At 28.5% G+C, this 20,167-nt stretch overlaps 1 protein-coding gene across 1 annotated transcript; it reads left to right on the forward strand.

The window, feature by feature from the left end:
• Nucleotides 1-12,136: 12,136 nt before the first annotated feature.
• Nucleotides 12,137-14,748, forward strand: LOC127100393 (uncharacterized). The gene is made up of 3 exons (XM_051037548.1): nucleotides 12,137-13,353; nucleotides 13,648-13,982; nucleotides 14,223-14,748. The coding sequence occupies exons 1-3, from the start codon at nucleotides 12,319-12,321 to the stop codon at nucleotides 14,746-14,748; spliced, it is 1,896 nt and encodes a 631-aa protein (XP_050893505.1). The 5' UTR covers nucleotides 12,137-12,318.
• The last annotated feature ends 5,419 nt before the right edge of the window (nucleotides 14,749-20,167 follow it).

A 20,167-nucleotide genomic window follows, 5' to 3' on the forward strand; every position in this document is an offset into this window, starting at 1 on the left:
TTAGGATAAATGTGGTATTTACTTTACAACTTTACCACATTTTAAATAAATGCATGAAAAACATTTATAACACATCCATTTTAAGAAAAATGTTGCACCTTCTTTGGAATTTTCCAAAACATGTATACAAATATTATATTTTAGGATAAATGTGGTTTCTACTTTGTAAATTTACCACATTTCATATAAATGCGTGAAACCAATTATAACATATCCATTTTAAGACAAATGTTGCATTTTCTTTGTAATTTTAACGCATTTCTTAATACATGCGTGTAAAACATATATACAAATGCCATATTTTAGGATAAATATGGTACCTACGTTACAACTTTAACATATTAAAAAATGAAAGCATGAAAAGCAAATATAACACATCCATTTTAAAACATATGTTGCACCTTCTTTGTAATTTTATCGCATTTCTTTATAAATGTGGGTAAAACATGTGTACAAATTCCATATTTTGGGATAAATGTGGTACCTACTTTGCAACTTTACCACATTTCATAATAAAATGCATGAAAAACAATTATAACACCTCCGTTTTAAGACAAATGTTGCACCTTCTTTGTAACTTTACCGCATTTCTTAATAAATGTCGGTAACTCATGTATACAAATACCATATTTTAGAATAAATGTGGTACCTACTTTACAACTTTAGCATATTTCATAATAAATGCATGAAAAACAATTATATCACATCCATTTTAAGACAAATGTTGCACCTTCTTTGTAATTTTACCGCATTTCTTAATAAATGCGGGTAAAACATGTATACAAATACCATATTTTGGGATAACTGTGGTATCTACATTGTAACTTTAGTATATTTCATATAAATGCATGAAAAATAATTATAACACATCCATTTTAAGACAAATGTTGGACCTTCTTGGTAATTTTACCGCATTTCTTAGTAAGTACGGGTAAAACCTGTATACAAATACCATATTTTAGGAAAAATGTGATACTTACTTTACAACTTTACCACATTTCATAATAAATGTATGAAAATCAATTATAACACATCCATTTTAAGACTAATGTTGCACTTTCTTTGTAATTTTACCGCATTTCTTAATAAATGATGGTAAGACATGTATACAAATACCATATTTTAGGATAAATATGGTACCTACTTTAAAACTTTACCATATTTCATAATAAATGCATGAAAAACAATTATAACACATCCATCTTAAGACAAATGTTGCACGTTTTTTGTAATTTTACCGCATTTCTTAACACATGCGGGTAAAACATATATACAAATGCCATATTTTAGGATAAATGTGGTACCTACTTTACAACTTTACCATATTAAATAATGAAAGCATGAAAAGCAATTATAACATATCCATTTTAAGACATATGTTGCATCTTCTTTGTAATTTTATCGCATTTCTTAATAAATTTGGGTAAAACATGTATACAAATTCCATATTTTTGGATAAATGTGGTACCTACTTTGCAACTTTACCACATTTCATAATATAATGCATGAAAAACAATTATAACACCTCCATTTTAAGACAAATGTTGAACCTTCTTTGTAATTTTACCCCATTTCTTAATAAATGTTGGTAACTCATGTATATTAATACCATATTTTAGGATAAATGTGGAACCTACTTTACAACTTTACCATATTTCATAATAAATGCATGAAAAACAATTATAACACATCCATTTTAAGACAAATGTTGCACTTTCTTTGTAAGTTTACAGCATTTCTTAATAAATACGGGTAAAACATGTATACAAATACCGCATTTTGGGATAAATGTGGTACCTACTTTGCAACTTTACCACATTACATAATAAAATGCATGAAAAACAATTATAACACCTCCATTTTAAGACAAACGTTGCAACTTCTTTGTAATTTTAACGCATTTCTTAATAAATGCTAGTAACACATGTATACAAATACCATATTTTAGGATAAATGTGGTACCTACTTTACAACTTTACCATATTGAATAATAAATGCATGAAAAACAATTATAACATATCCATTTTAAGACATAATTTGCACCTTCTTGGTAATTTTATCGCATTTCTTAACAAATGTGGGTAAAACATGTATTTAAATTCCATATTTTTGGATAAATGTGGTACCTACTTTGCAACTTTACCACATTTCATAATAAAATGCATGGAAAACAATTTTAACACATCCATTTTAAGACAAATGTTGCACCTTCTTTGTAATTTTACCGCATTTCTTAATAAATGCTAGTAACACATGTATACAAATACCATATTTTAGGATAAATGTGGTACCTACTTTACAACTTTACCATATTTCATAATAAATGCATGAAAAACAATTATAACACATCCATTTTAATACAAATGTTGCACTTTGTTTGTAATTTGACCGCATTTCTTAATAAATGCGGGTAAAACATGTATACAAATACCATATTTTTGGATAAATGTGGTATCTACTTTGCAACTTTTGCAACTTTGTATCTTCTTTGTAATTTTACCGCATTTCTTAATATATGCGGGTAAAACATGTATACAAATACCATATTTTGGGATAACTGTGGTATCTACTTTGTAAATTTACCACATTTCATATAAATGCATGAAAAATAATTATAACACATCCATTTTAAGACAAATGTTGGACCTTCTTTGTAATTTTACCGCATTTCTTAGTAACTACGGGTAAAACCTGTATACAAATACCATATTTTAGGAAAAATGTGGTACTTACTTTACAACTTTACCACATTTCATAATAAATGTATGACAATCAATTATAACACATCCATTTTAAGACTAATGTTGCACTTTCTTTGTAATTTTACCGCATTTCTTAATAAATGATGGTAAGACATGTATACAAATACCATATTTTAGGATAAATATGGTACCTACTTTAAAACTTTACCATATTTCATAATAAATGCATGAAAAACAGTTATAACACATCCATCTTAAGACAAATGTTGCACCTTTTTTGTAATTTTACCGCATTTCTTAACACATGCGGGTAAAACATATATACAAATGCCATATTTTAGGATAAATGTGGTACCTACTTTACAACTTTACCATATTAAATAATGAAAGCATGAAAAGCAATTATAACATATCCATTTTAAGACATATGTTGCATCTTCTTTGTAATTTTATCGCATTTCTTAATAAATTTGGGTAAAACATGTATACAAATTCCATATTTTTGGATAAATGTGGTACCTACTTTGCAACTTTACCACATTTCATAATATAATGCATGAAAAACAATTATAACACCTCCATTTTAAGACAAATGTTGAACCTTCTTTGTAATTTTACCCCATTTCTTAATAAATGTTGGTAACTCATGTATACAAATACCATATTTTAGGATAAATGTGAAACCTACTTTACAACTTTACCATATTTCATAATAAATGCATGATAAACAATTATAACACATCCATTTTAAGACAAATGTTGCACTTTCTTTGTAAGTTTACAGCATTTCCTAATAAATACGGGTAAAACATGTATACAAATACCGCATGTTAGGATAAATGTGGTACCTACTTTGCAACTTTACCACATTACATAATAAAATGCATGAAAAACAATTATAACACCTCCATTTTAAGACAAACGTTGCACCTTCTTTGTAATTTTAACGCATTTTTTAATAAATGCTAGTAACACATGTATACAAATACCATATTTTAGGATAAATGTGGTACCTACTTTACAACTTTACCATATTAAATAATAAATGCATGAAAAACAATTATATAATATCCATTTTAAGACATAATTTGCACCTTCTTTGTAATTTTATCGCATTTCTTAATAAATGTGGGTAAAACATGTATTTAAATTCCATATTTTTGGATAAATGTGGTACCTACTTTGCAACTTTACCACATTTCATAATAAAATGCATGAAAAACAATTTTAACACATCCATTTTAAGACAAATGTTGCACCTTCTTTGTAATTTTACCGCATTTCTTAATAAATGCTGATAACTTATGTATACAAATACCATATTTTAGGATAAATGTGGTACCTACTTTACAACTTTACCATATTTCATAATAAATGCATGAAAAACAATTATAACACATCCATTTTAAGACAAATGTTGCACTTTCTTTGTAATTTTATAGCATTTCTTAACAAATGCGGGTAAAACATGTATACAAATATCATATTTTAGGATAAATGTGGTACCTACTTTGCAACTTTACCACATTACATATAAAATGCATGAAAAACAATTATAACACCTCCATTTTAAGACAAACGTTGCACCTTCTTTGTAATTTTACCGCATTTCTTAATAAATGCTAGTAAGACATGTATAGAAATACCATATTTTAGGATAAATGTGGTACCTACTTTACAACTTTACCATATTTCATAATAAATGCATGAAAAACAATTATAACACATCCATTTTAACAGAAATGTTGCACTTTCTTTGTAATTTGACCGCATTTCTTAATAAATGCGGGTAAAACATGTATACAAATACCATATTTTTGGATAAATGTGGTATCTACTTTGCAACTTTAGCATATTTAACACAAACGCATGAAAAATGATTATAACACATTCATTTTAAGACAATGTTGCACCTTCTTTGTAATTTTATTGCATTTCTTAATAACTACGGGTAACACCTGTATACAAATACTATATTTTAGGATAAATGTGGTACCTACTTTACAACTTTACAAGATTTCATAATAAATGCATGAAAAACAATTATAACACATCCATTTTAAGACAAATATTACACCTTCTTTGTAATTTTACAAAACATGTATACAAATATTATGTTTTAGGATAAATGTGGTTTCTACTTTGTAAATTTACCACATTTCATATAAATGCATGAAAACCAATTATAACATATCCATTTTAAAACAAATGTTGCATTGTCTATGTAATTTTAACGCATATCTTAATACATGCGGGTAGAACATATATACAAATGCCATATTTTAGGATAAAAGTGGTACCTACTTTACAACTTTACCATTTTAAAACATATGTTGCGCCTTCTTTGTAATTTTATCGCATTTCTTAATAAATGTGGGTAAAATATGTATACAAATTCCATATTTTTGGATAAATGTGGTACCTACTTTGCAACTTTACCACATTTCATAATAAAATGCATGAAAAACAATTATAACACCTCCATTTTAAGACAAATGTTGCACCTTCTTTGTAACTTTACCGCATTTCTTAATAAATGTCGGTAACTTATGTATACAAATACCATATTTTAGAATAAATGTGGTACCTACTTTACAACTTTAGCATATTTCATAATAAATGCATGAAAAACAATTATATCACATTCATTTTAAGACAAATGTTGCACCTTCTTTGTAATTTTACCGCATTTCTTAATAAATGCGGGTAAAACATGTATACAAATACCATATTTTGGGATAACTGTGGTATCTACATTGTAACTTTACTATATTTCATATAAATGCATGAAAAATAATTATAACACATCCATTTTAAGACAAATGTTGGACCTTCTTGGTAATTTTACCGCATTTCTTAGTAACTACGGGTAAAACCTGTATACAAATACCATATTTTAGGATAAATGTGGTACTTACTTTACAACTTTACCACATTTTAAATAAATGCATGAAAAACATTTATAACACATCCATTTTAAGAAAAATGTTGCACCTTCTTTGGAATTTTCCAAAACATGTATACAAATATTATATTTTAGGATAAATGTGGTTTCTACTTTGTAAATTTACCACATTTCATATAAATGCATGAAAAAGAATTATAACATAACCATTTTAGGACAAATGTTGCATTTTCTTTGTAATTTTAACTCATTTCTTAATACATGCCGGTAAAACATATATACAAATGCCATATTCTAGGATAAATGTGGAACCTACTTTACAACCTTACCATATTAAATAATGAAAGCATGAAAAGCAATTATAGCACATCCATTTTAAGACATATGTTGCACCTTCTTTATAATTTTATCGCATGTCTTAATAAGTGTGGAAAAAACATGTATACAAATACCATATTTTAGGATAAATGTGGTACCTACTTTACAACTTTACCACATTTCATAATAAATGTACGAAAATCAATTATAACACATCCATTTTAAGACTAATGTTGCACTTTCTTTGTAATTTTACCGCATTTCTTAATAAATGATGGTAAGACATGTATACAAATACCATATTTTAGGATAAATATGGTACCTACTTTAAAACTTTACCATATTTCATAATAAATACATGAAAAACAATTATAACAATTCCATCTTAAGACAAATGTTGCACCTTTTTTGTAATTTTACCGCATTTCTTAACACATGCAGGTAAACCATATATACAAATGCCATATTATAGGATAAATGTGGTACCTACTTTATAACTTTACCATATTAAATAATGAAAGCATGAAAAGCAATTATAACATATCCATTTTAAGACATATCTTGCATCTTCTTTGTAATTTTATCGCATTTCTTAATAAATGTGGGTAAAACATGTATACAAATTCCATATTTTTGGATAAATGTGGTACCTACTTTGCAACTTTACCACATTTCATAATAAAATGCATGAAAAACAATTATAACACCTCCATTTTAAGACAAATGTTGAACCTTCTTTGTAATTTTACCCCATTTCTTAATAAATGTTGGTAACTCATGTATACAAATACCATATTTTAGGATAAATGTGGTACCTACTTTACAACTTTACCATATTTCATAATAAATGCATGAAAAACAATTATAACACATCCATTTTAAGACAAATGTTGCACTTTCTTTGTAAGTTTACAACATTTCTTAATAAATACGAGTAAAACATGTATACAAATACCGCATTTTAGGATAAATGTGGTACCTACTTTGCAACTTTACCACATTACATAATAAAATGCATCAAAAACAATTATATCACATCCATTTTAAGACAAATGTTGGACCTTCTTTGTAATTTTACCGCATTTCTTAGTAACTACGGGTAAACCTTTATACAAATACCATATTTTAGGATAAATGTGGTACTTACTTTACAACTTTACCACATTTTAAATAAATGTATGAAAAACATTTATAACACATCCATTTTAAGACAAATGTTGCACCTTCTTTGGAATTTTCCAAAACATGTATACAAATATTATATTTTAGGATAAATGTGGTTTCAACTTTGTAAATTTACCACATTTCATATAAATGCATGAAAGCCAATTATAACATATCCATTTTAAGACAAATGTTGCATTTTCTTTGTAATTTTAACGCATTTCTTAATACATGCGGGTAAAACATATATACAAATGCCATATTATAGGATAAATGTGGTACCTACTTTACAACTTTACCATATTAAATATTGAAAGCATGAAAAGCAATTATAGCATATCCATTTTAAGACATATCTTGCATCTTCTTTGTAATTTTATCGCATTTCTTAATAAATGTGGGTAAAACATGTATACAAATTCCATATTTTTGGATAAATGTGGTATCTACTTTGTAACTTTACCATATTTCATATGAATGCATGAAAATCAATTATAACACATCCATTTTGAGACATATGTTGCATCTTCTTTGTAATTTTATCGCATTTCTTAATAAATGTGGGTAAAACATGTATACAAATTCCATATTTTTGGATAAATGTGGTACCTACTTTGCAACTTTACCACATTTCATAATAAAATGCATGAAAAACAATTATAACACCTCATTTTAAGACAAATGTTGAACCTTCTTTGTAATTGTACCCCATTTCTTAATAAATGTTGGTAACTCATGTATACAAATACCATATTTTAGGATAAATGTGGTACCTACTTTACAACTTTACCATATTTCATAATAAATGCATGAAAAACAATTATAACACATCCATTTTAAGACAAATGTTGCACTTTCTTTGTAAGTTTACAGCATTTCTTAATAAATACGGGTAAAACATGAATACAAATACCGCATTTTAGGATAAATGTGGTACCTACTTTGCAACTTTACCACATTACATAATAAAATGCATGAAAAACAATTATAACACCTCCATTTTAAGACAAATGTTGCACCTTCTTTGTAATTTTATTGCATTTCTTAATAACTAAGGGTAACACCTGTATACAAATACTATATTTTAGGATAAATGTGGAGCCTACTTTACAACTTTACCACATTTCATAATAAATGCATGAAAAACAATTATAACACATCCATTTTTAGACAAATGTTGCACCTTCTTTGTAATTTTACAAAACATGTATACAAATATTATATTTTAGGATAAATGTGGTTTCTACTTTATAAATTTACCACATTTCATATAAATGCATGAAAACCAATTATAACATATCCATTTTAAGACAAATGTTGCATTTTGTTTGTAATTTTAACGCATTTCTTAATACATTCGGGTAAAACATATATACAAATGCCACATTTTAGGATAAATGTGGTACCTACTTTACAACTTTACCATATTAAATAATGAAAGCATGAAAAGCAATTATAACATATCCATATTAAGACATATGTTGCACCTTCTTTGTAATTTTATCGCATTTCTTAATAAATGTGGGTAAAACATGTATTTAAATTCCATATTTTTGGATAAATGTGGTACCTACTTTGCAACTTTACCACATTTCATAATAAAATGCATGAAAAACAATTTTAGCACATCCATTTTATGACAAATGTTGCACCTTCTTTGTAATTTTACCGCATTTCTTAATAAATGCTGATAACTTATGTATACAAATACCATATTTTAGGATAAATGTGGTACCTACTTTACAACTTTACCATATTTCATAATAAATGCATGAAAAACATTTATAACACATCCATTTTAAGACAAATGTTGCACTTTCTTTGTAATTTTATAGCATTTCTTAATAAATGCGGGTAAAACATGTATACAAATATCATATTTTAGGATAAATGTGGTACCTACTTTGCAACTTTACCACATTACATATAAAATGCATGAAAAACAATTATAACACCTCCATTTTAAGACAAACGTTGCACCTTCTTTGTAAGTTTACCGCATTTCTTAATAAATGCTAGTAACACATGTATACAAATACAATATTTTAGGATAAATGTGGTACCTACTTTACAACTTTACCATATTTCATAATAAATGCATGAAAAACAATTTTAACACATTCATTTTAACACAAATGTTGCACTTTCTTTGTAATTTGACCGCATTTCTTAATAAATGCGGGTAAAACATGTATACAAATACCATATTTTTGGATAAATGTGGTATCTACTTTGCAACTTTAGCATATTTCACACAAATGCATGAAAAATGATTATAACACGTCCATTTTAAGACAAATGTTGCACCTTCTTTGTAATTTTATTGCATTTCTTAATAACTACGGGTAACACCTGTATACAAATACTATATTTAGGATAAATATGGTACCTACTTTACAACTTTACCAGATTTCATAATAAATGCATGAAAAACAATTATAACACATCCATTTTAAGACAAATGTTGCACCTTCTTTGTAATTTTACAAAACATGTATACAAATATTATATTTTAGGATAAATGTGGTTTCTACTTTGTAAATTTACCACATTTCATATAAATGCATGAAAACCAATTATAACATATCCATTTTAAGACAGATGTTGCGTTGTCTTTGTAATTTTAACGCATATCTTAATACATGCAGGTAGAACATATATACAAATGCCATATTTTAGGATAAAAGTGGTACCTACTTTACAACTTTACCATTTTAAAACATATGTTGCACCTTCTTTATAATTTTATCGCATTTCTTAATAAATGTGGGTAAAACATGTATACAAATTCCATATTTTTGGATAAATGTGGTACCTACTTTGCAACTTTACCACATTTCATAATAAAATGCATGAAAAACAATTATAACACCTCCATTTTAAGACAAATGTTGCACCTTCTTTGTAACTTTACAGCATTTCTTAATAAATGTCGGTAACTCATGTATACAAATACCATATTTTAGAATAAATGTGGTACCTAGTTTACAACTTTAGCATATTTCATAATAAATGCATGAAAAACAATTATATCACATCCATTTTAAGACAAATGTTGGACCTTCTTTGTAATTTTACCGCATTTCTTAGTAACTACGGGTAAAACCTGTATACAAATACCATATTTTAGGATAAATGTGGTACTTACTTTACAACTTTACCACATTTTAAATAAATGCATGAAAAACATTTATAACACATCCATTTTAAGACAAATGTTGCACCTTCTTTGGAATTTTCCAAAACATGTATACAAATATTATATTTTAGGATAAATGTGGTTTCTACTTTGTAAATTTACCACATTTCATATAAATGCATGAAAACCAATTATAACTTATCCATTTTAAGACAAATGTTGCATTTTCTTTGTAATTTTAACGCATTTCTTAATACATGCGGGTAAAACATATATACAAATGCCATATTATAGGATAAATGTGGTACCTACTTGATGAGGACATAATCCAAGACATAAATGATACAATGCAAGGCTTAGGAGGTCCTATGACAAGGGCACGTGCAAGAAGAGTCAATGATGCTTTAGTTCACTTCATGATCAAGTCAATAGAATGCATGGGCCAGATTGAAGAAAAAGAGCCCAAGTTTATTCTTATCATCCAAGCATGTGATAAAAGGCCCAATAATGCACAAATAAATAAAAATAAAGGAAATACCAATAACCATACTATAATGGACGAAAATTACAAGAGAAGTGGTAAATAAAGAATTGCCATTATTTTGCCCTTTCAAAAACCCCACTATCTCTTCTTTATTTTGCACTTTCTTTGTAATAACTCAATCCACTATCATGATAATTAGTGGTTGAAACCCTTTTGTTTTCTTAGGAGTTATTTTTTTATCTTAAGCCATTCCTATATAAAGGAGGCATGTATCTTCTTTTTAGATCAATGAATTTTGGCAAGTTTACACATTGTGTAAGTGAGAGTATTTGCTCTTAGGTTCTGGATTCGACCAAAATTGATCTTATCAAGAAATCCTTTTCTTGTGGTGATCCTCATCCATAGGCTTATCATTCTCTCTTGGATTAGAAAGAGTGTGGCGCCCCTTCTACTTAATTCCATTTCTTATTTCTCTTTTATTTCATATCAATCTCGTTTATTTTATATGCATGTATCAAATTCTGTCATTCTTTCAATTATAAGGCAGATTACTTCCTCTGAGTCACAAAAGAATTAATATTCCAAAAGTTAACAAAGTTGTTTCAGGAATTTTGAAGGAAATGCATAAGTCTCAAAGGTTAGTTCATATCAAGTGGTAATCAGAGCATATTCCAAAAAAAAAAGGGCCAAAATGTGGTAAATCGTCTATATTCTTTGTTCTTTCATTATTATCCATTTATCATTATAAAAAAAAATCGAAAAAAAAAGAGTTATAAGAAGAAAAAAAAATATAAAAAAAGGATCTCATTGTTAAAGATTGTGATTCAAAAAAAAAAAAAAAAAAAGAGAAAAGTTCTATTTTTTTTTTCTTGCCACACTCTTAAAATTCTCCTTGTTTCCTTTGTTTTAGAGTCTCTTTTTTTTGTTTGCTGTTTTTTGTGTGTTGATTATCATCTGAAATTGATTTCTTTGTGTTGATTCATTTTGGTTTCTCTAAAGAACTAAAAGAGCAAATTGAGTGGTAAAAGGCAGAGTGTTTTTATTAGTAAAAAAAAAGCCAAAAGAAAATAAAAATTGAGTAAAACACGAGTGATTGAGTGTAAACACGTGAGTAGAGTGGTAAGGTCCATTTTTAAACACTTGTTCCTAATTTCACAAATATTTCACAATTATGTCTAGTCCACCTTCACCTAGAACAGCAGCTTTAACTGTTCAGATCGCAGCCATGCGTGACAATTTTGAAAGATTGTTAAGAGAACAAGGTGAACAACTTCAACAAAGAATTGATGAGTTGGAAAGGAGGCCCCAAAATTCTAATGATGGTAGTGACGATGAGGAGGAAAGAAGACGTAGAAGGAGACAAGGGGGAGATAATTTGAGGGGCATAAAAATTAAAGTTCCAACTTTTGTTGGGAAGAGTGACCCGGAGGCATATCTAGAATGGGAGACTAAACTTGAACAAATTTTTAATTGTCACAATTATTCTAACCTTGAAAAAGTGCAGGTTGCTTCTATTGAGTTCAAGGAGTATGCTTTAGTTTGGTGGGATCAATTGACCAAAGATAGAAGGAGGTATGCAGAACGACCAATTGATACTTGGGAAGAGATGAAAAGAATCATGAGGAGAAGGTTTGTTCCTTCCTATTATCATAGGGAATTGCACAACAAATTGCAAAGGCTCACTCAAGGTTCTAAAAGTGTTGAAGAATATTTCAAGGAGATGGAAGTTCTCAAAATTAGAGCTAATGTAGAGGAGGACGATGAAGCAACTATGGCTAGGTTTCTCCATGGTCTAAATCATGACATTAGTGACATAGTGGAACTTCATCACTATGTTGAAATGGATGAATTGGTACACCAAGCTATCAAAGTGGAACAACAACTCAAAAGAAAGAGCCAAGCAAGGAGAAATTCCACCACTTTCAATTCTCAAAGTTGGAAGGACAAAACAAAGAAGGAAGGTGCTTCATCATCTAAGGAAGCCACGGTTGAAAACAAAGGTAAAACTATTACATCTTCTTCTTCAAGTGTTTCAACTAACAAAAGTGTTAAGTGTTTCAAGTGTCAAGGCCAAGGACATATTGCATCTCAATGTCCAACAAAGAGAACTATGCTTATGGAAGAAAATGAAGAAATTGTTGAAGAGGAGGATGGTGATTATGATGAGGAGTTTGAAGAAGAAATACCTAGTGGAGATTTACTCATGGTGAGAAGAATGTTGGGAAGCCAAATAAAGGAGGAGGATACAAGTCAAAGAGAAAACCTTTTTCATACAAGATGCTTTGTGCAAGGAAAGGTTTGTTCTTTAATAATTGATGGAGGAAGTTGTACAAATGTTGCAAGCACGCGTCTGGTTTCTAAACTAAAATTGGAAACAAAACCTCACCCTAAGCCTTACAAACTCCAATGGCTTAATGAAAGTGTAGAAATGCTTGTTAATAAACAAGTTGAGATTTGTTTTAAAATTGGAAAATATGAGGATGTAGTGTTGTGTGATGTAGTACCAATGGAAGCTAGTCATTTGTTATTAGGAAGGCCTTGGCAATTTGATAGAAAAGCCAATCATGATGGATACTCCAATAAGTACTCTTTTATGTATCATGATCAAAAGATCAATCTTGTACCGTTAAATCCTAGTGAGGTGAGAGAAGATCAAAGAAAAATGAGAGAAAAATATGATCAAGAAAGAAAAGAAAAAGAAAAAGAAAAAGAAAAAGAAAAAGAAAAAGAAAAAGAAAAAGAAAAAGAAAAGAATGAAAAGAAAAAGAATGATAAAAGAGAAAAGAAACAAAGTTTAATTGCAAAAAAAAGAGATGTGAAAGAAGCAATTGTGTCACACCAGCCTTTGTACTTGCTCTTTTGCAAGGAGGTGCCTTTGCTAACCACTATTTCTAATGAAAAAAAATTGCCAAATTGTATTGAGTCTCTTTTGCAGGAATTTAAAGAATTGTTTCCGGAAGAGGTGCTAAGTGGTTTACCACCTATAAGAGGAATTGAACATCATATTGATCTCAATCCAGGAGCATCTTTGCCTAATAGGCCAGCATATAGAAGCAATCCACAACAAACTCAAGAGATACAAAGGCAAGTTGCTGAATTGATAAGTAAAGGATGGGTAAGAGAAAGTTTAAGTCCTTATGCTGTCCCTATTATTCTAGTCCCTAAAAAGGATGGTAGTTGGAGGATGTGCACTGATTGTAGGGCCATTAACAATATTACCATTAAATATAGGCATCCTATTCCTAGACTAGATGATTTGCTTGATGAATTGTTTGGTGCATGCTTATTTTCTAAAATTGATTTGAAAAGTGGATATCACCAAATTAGAATAAGGGAAGGGGATGAATGGAAAACTGCTTTTAAAACAAAATTTGGTTTGTATGAGTGGATGGTTATGCCTTTTGGATTAACTAATGCACCTAGTACTTTCATGAGACTAATGAACCATGTGTTAAGGGAGTTCTTGGGTAAGTTTGTTGTTGTGTATTTTGATGATATTTTGATTTATAGCAAGAACTTAGATGATTATTGCATTCATTTAAAGGCTGTTTTGCAAGTGCTAAGATATGAAAATTTGTATGCCAACCTAGAAAAATGTGTCTTTTGCACCGATCATGTGATTTTCTTAGGTTTCATTGTAAGCTCTAAAGGAGTCCACGTTGATGAGGAAAAGGTGAAAGCCATTCGAGAGTGGCCTCCTCCCAAAAATGTAAGTGAGGTAAGAAGCTTTCATGGTTTGGCTAGTTTTTATAGGAGGTTTGTGAAGGACTTTAGTACCTTGGCAGCACCCCTCAATGAAATTGTTAAAAAGGATGTTGGTTTTAAATGGGGTGAAAAACAAGAGCAAGCCTTTGCTGCCCTAAAGGAAAAGCTCACCCAAGCACCAGTTCTTGCATTGCCTAATTTTTCTAAATCTTTTGAAATTGAATGCGATGCATCTAATGTGGGAATTGGAGCTGTTTTGTTGCAGGAAGGTCATCCACTTGCTTATTTTAGTGAAAAGCTAAAAGGGGCTGCCCTTAATTATTCTACATAGGATAAGGAATTGTATTCCTTGGTGAGAGCTCTACAAACTTGGCAACATTCTTTGTAATTTTACCGCATTTCTTAATAAATGCTAGTAACACATGTATACAAATACAATATTTTAGGATAAATGTGGTACCTACTTTACAACTTTACCATATTTCATAATAAATGCATGAAAAACAATTATAACACATCCATTTTAACACTAATGTTGCACTTTCTTTGTAATTTGACCGCATTTCTTAATAAATGCGGGTAAAACATGTATACAAATACCTTATTTTTGGATAAATGTGGTATCTACTTTGCAACTTTAGCATATTTCACACAAATGCATGAAAAATGATTATAACACATCCATTTTAAGACAAATATTGCACCTTCTTTGTAATTTTACAAAACATGTATACAAATATTATATTTTAGGATAAATGTGGTTTCTACTTTGTAAATTTACCACATTTCATATAAATGCATGAAAACCAATTATAACATATCCATTTTAAGACAGATGTTGCATTGTCTTTGTAATTTTAACACATATCTTAATACATGCGGGTAGAACATATATACAAATGCCATATTTTAGGATAAAAGTGGTACCTACTTTACAACTTTACCATTTTAAAACATATGTTGCACCTTCTTTATAATTTTATCGCATTTCTTAATAAATGTGGGTAAAACATGTATACAAATTCCATATTTTTGGATAAGTGTGGTACCTACTTTGCAACTTTACCACATTTCATAATAAAATGCATGAAAAACAATTATAACACCTCCATTTTAAGACAAATGTTGCACCTTCTTTGTAACTTTACAGCATTTCTTAATAAATGTCGGTAACTCATGTATACAAATACCATATTTTAGAATAAATGTGGTACCTAGTTTACAACTTTAGCATATTTCATAATAAATGCATGAAAAACAATTATATCACATCCATTTTAAGACAAATGTTGGACCTTCTTTGTAATTTTACCGCATTTCTTAGTAACTACGGGTAAAACCTGTATACAAATACCATATTTTAGGATAAATGTGGAACTTACTTTACAACTTTACCACATTTTAAATAAATGCATGAAAAACATTTATATCACATCCATTTTAAGACAAATTTTGCACCTTCTTTGTAATTTTACCGCATTTCTTAATAAATGCAGGTAAAACATGCATACAAATACCATATTTTGGGATAAATGTGGTATCTACATTGTAACTTTACCACATTTTATATAAATGCATGAAAAACAATTATAACACATCGATTTTAAGACATATGTTGCACCTTCTTTGTAATTTTACAAAACATGTATTTATTATATTTTATGATAAAAGTGGTTTCTACTTTGTAAATTTACCACATTTCATATAAATGCATGAAAAATAATTATAACATAACCATTTTAGGACAAATGTTGCATTTTCTTTGTAATTCTAACGCATTTTTTAATAAATGCGGGTAAAACATATATACAAATACCATATTTTTGGATAAATGTGGTACCTACTTTACAACCTCACCATATTAAATAATGAAAGCATGAAAAGCAATTATAACACATCCATTTTATAACAAATTTTGCACCTTCTTTGTAATTTTAGGATAAATGTGGTACCTACTTTACAACTTTACCACATTTCATAACATTTGCATGAAAAACAATTATAACACATCCATTTTAAGAATAATGTTGCACTTTCTTTGTAATTTACCGCATTTCTTAATAAAGGGTGGTAAAACACGTATACAAATACAATATTTTAGGATAAATGTGGTACCTACTTTATAACCTTACCACATATCGTAATGAATGCATGAAAAACAATTATACCTATCCATTTTAAGACAAATGGTGAATTTTCATTGAAATTTTACCGCATTTCTTAATAAATGCGGGTAAAACATGTTTACAAATACCATACTTTAGGATAAATGTGGTACCTACTTTACAATTTTGCCACATTTCATAATAAATGCATGAAAAACAATTATAACACATCCATTTTAAGACGATCGTTGCACCTTATTTGTAATTTTACCGCATTTCTTAATAAATGCAGGAAAAACATGTATACAAAAACCATATTTTAGGATAAATTTGGTATCTACTTTGTAACTTTACCATATTTCATATGAATGCATGAAAAGCAATTATAACACATCCATTTGAAGACAGATGTTGCACTTTCTTTGTAATTTTACCGCATTTCTTAATAAATGCGGGTAAAACATGTATACAAATACCTTATTTTTGGATAAATGTGGTATCTAATTTGTAAATTTAGCATATTAAATACAAATGTGTGAAAAATAATTATAACACCTCCATTTTAAGACAAACGTTGCACCTTCTTTGTAATTTTACCGCATTTCTTAATAAATGCTAGTAACACATGTATACAAATACCATATTTTAGGATAAATGTGGTACCTACTTTACAACTTTACCATATTTCATAGGAAATGCATGAAAAACAATTATAACACAAATGTTGCACTTTCTTTGTAATTTGACCGCATTTCTTAATAAATGCGGGTAAAACATGTATACAAATACCATATTTTTGGATAAATGTGGTATCTACTTTGCAACTTTAGCATATTTCACACAAATGCATGAAAAATGATTATAACACGTCCATTTTAAGACAAATGTTGCACCTTCTTTGTAATTTTATTGCATTTCTTAATAACTACGGGTAACACCTGTATACAAATACTATATTTTAGGATAAATATGGTACCTACTTTACAACTTTACCAGATTTCATAATAAATGCATGAAAAACAATTATAACACATCCATTTTAAGACAAATGTTGCACCTTCTTTGTAATTTTACAAAACATGTATACAAATATTATATTTTAGGATAAATGTGGTTTCTACTTTGTAAATTTACCACATTTCATATAAATGCATGAAAACCAATTATAACATATCCATTTTAAGACAGATGTTGCATTGTCTTTGTAATTTTAACGCATATCTTAATACATGCAGGTAGAACATATATACAAATGCCATATTTTAGGATAAAAGTGGTACCTACTTTACAACTTTACCATTTTAAAACATATGTTGCACCTTCTTTATAATTTTATCGCATTTCTTAATAAATGTGGGTAAAACATGTATACAAATTCCATATTTTTGGATAAGTGTGGTACCTACTTTGCAACTTTACGACATTTCATAATAAAATGCATGAAAAACAATTATAACACCTCCATTTTAAGACAAATGTTGCACCTTCTTTGTAACTTTACAGCATTTCTTAATAAATGTCGGTAACTCATGTATACAAATACCATATTTTAGAATAAATGTGGTACCTAGTTTACAACTTTTGCATATTTCATAATAAATGCATGAAAAACAATTATATCACATCCATTTTAAGACAAATGTTGGACCTTCTTTGTAATTTTACCGCATTTCTTAGTAACTACGGGTAAAACCTGTATACAAATACCATATTTTAGGATAAATGTGGAACTTACTTTACAACTTTACCACATTTTAAATAAATGCATGAAAAACATTTATATCACATCCATTTTAAGACAAATTTTGCACCTTCTTTGTAATTTTACCGCATTTCTTAATAAATGCAGGTAAAACATGCATACAAATACCATATTTTGGGATAAATGTGGTATCTACATTGTAACTTTACCACATTTTATATAAATGCATGAAAAACAATTATAACACATCGATTTTAAGACATATGTTGCACCTTCTTTGTAATTTTACAAAACATGTATTTATTATATTTTATGATAAAAGTGGTTTCTACTTTGTAAATTTACCACATTTCATATAAATGCATGAAAAATAATTATAACATAACCATTTTAGGACAAATGTTGCATTTTCTTTGTAATTCTAACGCATTTTTTAATAAATGCGGGTAAAACATATATACAAATACCATATTTTTGGTTAAATGTGGTACCTACTTTACAACCTCACCATATTAAATAATGAAAGCATGAAAAGCAATTATAACACATCCATTTTATAACAAATGTTGCACCTTCTTTGTAATTTTAGGATAAATGTGGTACCTACTTTACAACTTTACCACATTTCATAACATTTGCATGAAAAACAATTATAACACATCCATTTTAAGAATAATGTTGCACTTTCTTTGTAATTTACCGCATTTCTTAATAAAGGGTGGTAAAACACGTATACAAATACAATATTTTAGGATAAATGTGGTACCTACTTTATAACCTTACCACATATCGTAATGAATGCATGAAAAACAATTATACACATCCATTTTAAGACAAATGGTGAATTTTCATTGAAATTTTACCGCATTTCTTAATAAATGCGGGTAAAACATGTTTACAAATACCATACTTTAGGATAAATGTGGTACCTACTTTACGATTTTGCCACATTTCATAATAAATGCATGAAAAACAATTATAACACATCCATTTTAAGACGATCGTTGCACCTTATTTGTAATTTTACCGCATTTCTTAATAAATGCAGGAAAAACATGTATACAAAAACCATATTTTAGGATAAATTTGGTATCTACTTTGTAACTTTACCATATTTCATATGAATGCATGAAAAGCAATTATAACACACATCCATTTGAAGACAGATGTTGCACTTTCTTTGTAATTTTACCGCATTTCTTAATAAATGCGGGTAAAACATGTATACAAATACCTTATTTTTGGATAAATGTGGTATCTAATTTGTAAATTTAGCATATTAAATACAAATGTGTGAAAAATAATTATAACACCTCCATTTTAAGACAAACGTTGCACCTTCTTTGTAATTTTACCGCATTTCTTAATAAATGCTAGTAACACATGTATACAAATACCATATTTTAGGATAAATGTGGTACCTACTTTACAACTTTACCATATTTCATAGGAAATGCATGAAAAACAATTATAACACAAATGTTGCACTTTCTTTGTAATTTGACCGCATTTCTTAATAAATGCGGGTAAAACATGTATACAAATACCATATTTTTGGATAAATGTGGTATCTACTTTGCAACTTTAGCATATTTCACACAAATGCATGAAAAATGATTATAACACGTCCATTTTAAGACAAATGTTGCACCTTCTTTGTAATTTTATTGCATTTCTTAATAACTACGAGTAACACCTGTATACAAATACTATATTTTAGGATAAATATGGTACCTACTTTACAACTTTACCAGATTTCATAATAAATGCATGAAAAACAATTATAACACATCCATTTTAAGACAAATGTTGCACCTTCTTTGTAATTTTACAAAACATGTATACAAATATTATATTTTAGGATAAATGTGGTTTCTACTTTGTAAATTTACCACATTTCATATAAATGCATGAAAACCAATTATAACATATCCATTTTAAGA

This window comes from Lathyrus oleraceus, chromosome 1 (assembly GCF_024323335.1).
Source record: "Lathyrus oleraceus cultivar Zhongwan6 chromosome 1, CAAS_Psat_ZW6_1.0, whole genome shotgun sequence".
Lineage (NCBI taxonomy): Eukaryota > Viridiplantae > Streptophyta > Magnoliopsida > Fabales > Fabaceae > Lathyrus > Lathyrus oleraceus.

Coding starts and splice junctions, on each gene's coding strand:
- LOC127100393 (XM_051037548.1), top strand. CDS start 12,319: ATGAAAAGAATCATGAGGAGAAGGTTTGTTCCTTCCTATTATCATAGG. Junction 13,354..13,647: donor TACCGTTAAATCCTAGTGAG/GTGAGAGAAGAT, acceptor TCTCTTTTGCAG/GAATTTAAAGAATTGTTTCC. Junction 13,983..14,222: donor GATGATTTGCTTGATGAATT/GTTTGGTGCATG, acceptor TTTGATTTATAG/CAAGAACTTAGATGATTATT.